The 6,000-nt window shown below is 42.8% G+C and overlaps 1 protein-coding gene across 2 annotated transcripts in view; it reads left to right on the forward strand.

Moving 5' to 3' along the window:
• Positions 1-2,184, forward strand: part of CRCP (CGRP receptor component) — a 42,624-nt gene extending 40,440 nt beyond the window's left edge. For both annotated transcript variants that reach the window (XM_006033290.3, XM_006033289.3), the window contains exon 6: positions 1,831-2,184. In XM_006033290.3, the coding sequence (XP_006033352.1) occupies positions 1,831-1,971 (141 nt within the window). In that variant the 3' untranslated portion in view covers positions 1,972-2,184. The remainder of the gene's footprint in view (positions 1-1,830) is intronic.
• The last annotated feature ends 3,816 nt before the right edge of the window (positions 2,185-6,000 follow it).

Genomic DNA, 6,000 nt, shown 5'->3' on the forward strand with positions numbered 1-6,000 from the left:
CAAGTTCTTTCTTTTAACAGCTGGCTACAAATCAGGACAGTTGTTTTTCACAGGTAGCGGCGTTGCCGTGAGATTTTTGCAATCTAAAAAGTGGTTAGGTCCATAATTAATCTTACAGAACATTATTTATTGTCCGCCTGTAATGGCATGCTTTATGCTGTATGGGCAAGGGACAGGCAGTTGAGGCTAGAGTCCAACTAGATTTTTTTTAATGCAATGACTGTTGTAATGGGAAATGGGGTGGCCTTTTAATGGGGAAATATTTAGTCCCATTTGTATCTAAAGAGTGAAGGATTTGAGGCCAGGGATCAAGTGATAACTTGCAGGTTACTTGTCCAGTAAGTGGCTCAGTTAGGGGAAGGAGATCTGTGGGGAGTAAGAAGGTTCCCACAGTCCTTGAAGGAGGCTCTGCACCCGGCTAAATGGAAGACCTAAGTAGAGAAACCGGCTGTGTGAAGTGGCGCAGAAAGCTCTGAAGAAGAAGTTTTTTGGAGGCGCTAAGGAACAAGGACTGTTTTTCCTGTTATGATTTGAAACATAAACCTGCCCTCGGAGAAAGAATTAAAACTCCACCTAAACTTTTGCTACGGCTTTACAAGCGACCCTCGTCTCTCTCCTTTGCACGGCACCAAGCAGGCTGTGTCTACACTTAACAAAGACGAACGGCACGCAACGTGTCTGCTGTAGCTTCTGCAGAATAGGAACTACTACACACAAAAAGCAACCCCTTGAAAGTCTGGAAGTGAGCAGTGGAGATGCAGCCATTTTCTTTATGTCATATATTGCTCTGAACCCCCTAGCAGTCCGTGTAAGCTGCATCTTCCCATCCTGCTTATTCCCTTTTGTTATGTGCTGAAGTAATAAATGGTTGGATAGGGACAGGGAGAATGAATGCATTTTGATGCTTTTTAGGAGCTGACAGTTTCAGAATGAGCAGAGTCCCGTGGGTTCCTTTGCATATTGCAGGGCTCGGCGTTTTTTGCTAGTGCACTGTTATATGAACAATAAAATGGTTTTATGAATAAAAATAAAAAAAAACAACCCACCCAATGAGAGCGATTTTCACAAGCCTTCAGGGTTAGCCCTTACTGTTCCCATTATAGTTTGGTAGAAACTCCCCTTGACTTCAGTAGGCAAGGGCTGAGCGTTTTTTTTTTAAATCCTGCTCCAAATGTTTCTGCGTATCAACTTCCCTCTTTAAACTTCCACCCACACACAGTGCTAAAAGGATTTCTTCTTCTGCGTGAGGACAACCAAATACACTGGCGTCCCCCCAGATAGAGCTGGAGTCTCTACACAAAGGGTGGCATCCTCCACAGTTCCTGGAATCTGGCTTCCAAAGTTGATTTAGGCACTTACAAGCTTCACTCACACTGATTTTTAGATGAGCTTTATGCTCAAACATGTTAAGTGGCTCGAAAATGGGATTTAGACTTCTGAGTCATGCAGATGATTTGGAAAACTTTAAGCCAAGTGTTTCTAGAATTTGGAACGGTTTTGACTCGTAATAAAAGGGCCAAACCCCGCTCCCCCACCCCATTAATTTTTTTTGAAATGCCGTACTTGGCACTAAAACCGTATTCTGGGGTGGTCTATCGCATGCATCTTAGAAAGCAGATTTTTCAACTCTGGCTCAGAGTGGGGAACAACTATTTATTTCATCATAATGTTGTTAAAGATTCGACTTTTGCAAGCAAAAGTTTGCCTGTGATCTCAGATAATGTGCAATGTCCAGTTAATGTAGTATGCAGCTTTTCCTTCTGGAGCCAGTAGAGGAAGTGTGGATTTTACAATTACAGTAGACTGTTTTTATTTTTTTTCTATTTGCAGATGGTGGAGGAAAGTGAAGAAAGATTGACAGAAGAGCAGATTGAGTCACTCATTCAGACAGTCACAAGCATTCTTCCAGGGGACCCAGAGGAAGAGAAGCAGACCCAGTCAGCTGTGCCAATGGAAGATGATTGCCACTAAAAGGCATCTGGACCAAAGCATTTTCAAGCTGAACAGAAAAAAATTAGCTAACTCTTTTTTTCGTTGCAATGTGCATGTCTGGGGGGTTTTTAGGTTTGGTTATGTTTCTTTATTCCTGGCTTGATCTTTTGTGATATCACCATACGGTATGTTCATGTTTTGTTATAAAGCAACAGTTGTTTACAAAAAGCATAAATAAAAGAAAGACTTGTGCATCTGCATTTTATTATTTTTGAAAAAAGGCGATTACAGGTTTCGTAAAGAAGCAGCGAGAGAAGTGGAGGGGAGGGCGCGGGAAATGCTGAACGTCCGTGTTCTTTTCCATTATCCTTACAGCAGCTATACTCTTCCCCGTATGGTTATACACAGCTGGCTATCATAGCAATACTTTATAATTGTTTTCATATGCTTTTGAATTGCCCAAACTGCTTTTCAGAATGCAGCCGATGAGACTGTGCAATTCTGCAGCTGTTGTGAAAGGGGCAATTTCAGGGTAAGGGAAAAGAAGTACAAAAGTTGCTTAATATCCTCATAAGATCAACTTTAATATATCCCTGCCTCTTATATCATGAAAGTGAGAGGAATGCAGAGATTGTGCCGGTACGTTATCTAGGGTCAAGGGTACCTTTGATGCAACCTTTTGCCTATATTAGCCGTAGAACCAGATCCACAAATAGAGTAAATTGGCATTGCTTCACTAAAGTCAGGTGTTATACTGATGTGTACCACCTAAGAGGCTGGCTCATAATATTCAGGTTCTCTGTAATACAGACAAATGGAAGTGTAGAAGTCATGCTGATATTTTTCTTTTGGTTCAACCTGCTCCCTAGGTCTTGCACGTAAAACGGTGAACGATCTTGCATTCCACCTGAGCTGTACTATACAGCTGGCTGATTTAGGAAAGATATGACAGCCCTAGCTATGAGTCTCTGCTTTCCTATGAAGCGGATGGAAACGCCTGCTGTACAGGGAAGTTATGATGATGCACAGTTCAGTAACGTGTAAGATGCTTTGAGGCTGTGAGATGGAGGGTGCGACTGAAGTAGAGATTACTGTTATATTCAGGAGATGGTAACTGCACGTCGAGTTAGTGAGTTCTAAAGTTGATGGCTGACACGTGAAGCCAAGGTGCAGTGGCAATGATATAAAAATTAAATGCCCCCAAATTATTTTTTTTAATACACAGAAATTGGATAGATTGCCAGATGGTTAACAGGTACTTTTTAATTTGTTTCTTAAATGAACTCTTTAGCTCTCAATGGCCTTTAACGGTTCTCAACATCTTGGAATGGGCCGTGTCTTTTTTTGGTTATTATTTATTTATCATCTTTGTACGAGCCGGGTGATTAGGTGCTGTTTTGAAGCCGTGATGAGGAAGCAGAAGCAGATCGTGTTTCTTTACCCTACTAGAGACTTTTTTGCCTCTTCTCTGAATTGGATGTTCCAAGCTCAGGAATTGTTGATTTGCTATCATTATATACTTTTGCCAGCATCAGTGTTGTTTTGTGATGCTTGTATTGTGTGAGTTACTAAGCAACTGCCCGTCTACTACATTATTTAATTGATTTAACAAATCGCTTCCAGATGAATAAATATTTTTTTCCCAGTAAATGTGTACAAATACAAAAATGGCTTGCTTTATCTCAGTTACGATACATAAAACATTCACTTTCTTGAAAGCAGGTTGCCAAATGACATGTTTACAAGGAAATGATAGATTTTAGTATTTGATTACACTAAAGAAGTGGTTTTTAGCCTGTTGTCTGTCTTCTCTGAATGCACAAACGTGGCTGAGGAGTGCTGGAATTATGAACAGCTTTCACTTCATATTTGCTTGCACTCGGGCTACTTTTAACCATGCTCCTGATGCAGAAGTGGGTTTGTGGAAAGCAAGTGTTCATGCGTGTGATGACATCTTCCAGTGCAGGGGTCGGCAATCTACATGGCACATGCAGCTATTTTGCTCGACACGTCACAGCTGTCCGATCCTGTGAACACGACACATGTAGATCAGGGGCAGGCAATTATTTCAGGCGGAGGGCCGCTTACCAAGTGTTGGCAAGCCATTGAGAGCTGCATGGGTAACCCGTGCCCTGGAGGCAGAAGGATGCCATGTGCTTTCATTAACTGTTAAAAGGTAGCATCAATCAGTGGTAAGCCATGAAGACCTGGGGATCAGGAGACTTGGAGTCTAATTCTTGACTCAGGTGCCCACCTATGGTGTGACTTCTGCTTGCCCTTTTCCGTTGTGCCCAGTCCACTGAAGACGATGGGAACAAGATTCAGCTCTCAGTTTAGTGAGGCAGGCTGAACCTGTTCACAACTGTGCACGTTCTGGGCACTGGGTTTGAAATGCCTAAATTATTCTGTATTGAATTTTCCCTGACAGAGTATTCTCTTTTTATTGCCCGTCTCCCTGGGGTGATCTCTCTTTGCCATGGAAACCGTCAAAATTGCACGTCCAGGAGATGTTTCACGTTGTTCACTTGGAGTATGTAACCCTTTACTTAGACACATGCTTTTCATGATTAAGTTTAGGTGGGAACTACTATCATTTCAATGACATTTTGAAATACTGTGGATAACATTCGTATGCCTCAACAGATTCAATTCTAACCTTTAGGGTTTTTTTTCCCCCTTTAAAAGCAGGCGATGTGGTTTAGGGTTCAAGCAGTAGGCTATGCAGGAGGGAGGGGCCTGGGTTTTGGGGATGCAGTAACCGAGCCTCTTTGCTGCTTTGGGCACATCTGTCCATCTCACAGGCCTTTGATCCTCCTCAGCAATATAATAAATCACAGGCAGGTTGTGAGGCTTAATTAGTTGGAGTGTTTTGAGCTCCTCAGATGAAAGTCACTACAGGAGAAATAGTATTTTCGCTGTAGGTTATAAATCAGGTCTATCTGGAGCTGTTTGCTCATTTTAACTTGATGAAGTATTTCAGTAGGGGGAGGTGATATTATCGAACGACATAAGGGCAATATTGTTTGCTAAAGTGGAGATTCTCGACCTTTCGTAATTGTAACCCCAAATTTCCTGCCATTGCAAGCGTCCCCGTCTCCCCTGCTCTCGGCATTGTAGGGTTTTTTTGTTTTGGCCTAAGGGTGTTTTGTGGTCATGGTGTCTAGGCGGGGTCGGAGTTGGGTGATTTTGGAGAAAGAATTGGGAGCGCAGGCACTGGGCTCAGTGGGAGGCCCTTTCCAGTCCTGTGTCCCAGTCCATCCCAGTCTGGGGAGCTTTTCTTGCAGCAGCAAGCCCTGGGTTATATCAGGCTTCAAAACAGGCACCATAGAAATAAAGCCCTCATACATGGAGCACAGCTGGCCTGCGGTGACAAGTTTGCACCCCTCCTTTTAGACATGTGCATCTTGTTGTCTCAATTCCATCTTTGTTACTGATGTACAATGGTGCTGTGTGCTTTGGTCTTCAGCTTGCTCTAGGATGAAGATGAGAACGAGTTGCCGTTGCCCACATCACCATTGTCCTTTTGACTGGTAAATGATGTAAGAATATTCTCAGCTACTGCAAATAATTTTGACTGAGAATTAAATGAGCAAGGAGTGTTTAGTCAGAGCTAACAGGCCTTTGGCCAAGTTGTCCGTGAAATGTTCTTAGAAGACGCTGGTAAATCCTGAAGACCTTTGCACACCATAAGCAACCGAATCTAAGCATATTGGTAAAATTAAGGATATTTATTTGATTAATTTTATTGTTTTATAACGCAACCATCAAAGCTATCTGCATTGCTGGATGAGGTTTTTAATGAGAATTGAAAACAAGCTGTCCCAGGACCCACCTGGGGGCAGGAGGGGAGGACATCTGAAAGGAAAGGGGAAGGCATCAATCAGTGAGAAACTAATGCAAATAGCAAGGACTTGAAGATAGCTTTCAGGATGGAGAGAGAGGGGACACAGGGAGACATGCAGAGGGTTGTGATTCCGCATGTGGCTAAGTCCCAGCAACAGAGTTGAGCCTCTTGGGCAGAAGACATGGAGCCAGTGTCACCACGAAGAACCAGGAGAGCATGTGGAA

The sequence above is a fragment of the Alligator sinensis genome, unplaced genomic scaffold (genome assembly GCF_000455745.1).
Source record: "Alligator sinensis unplaced genomic scaffold, ASM45574v1 scaffold1227_1, whole genome shotgun sequence".
NCBI lineage: Eukaryota > Metazoa > Chordata > Crocodylia > Alligatoridae > Alligator > Alligator sinensis.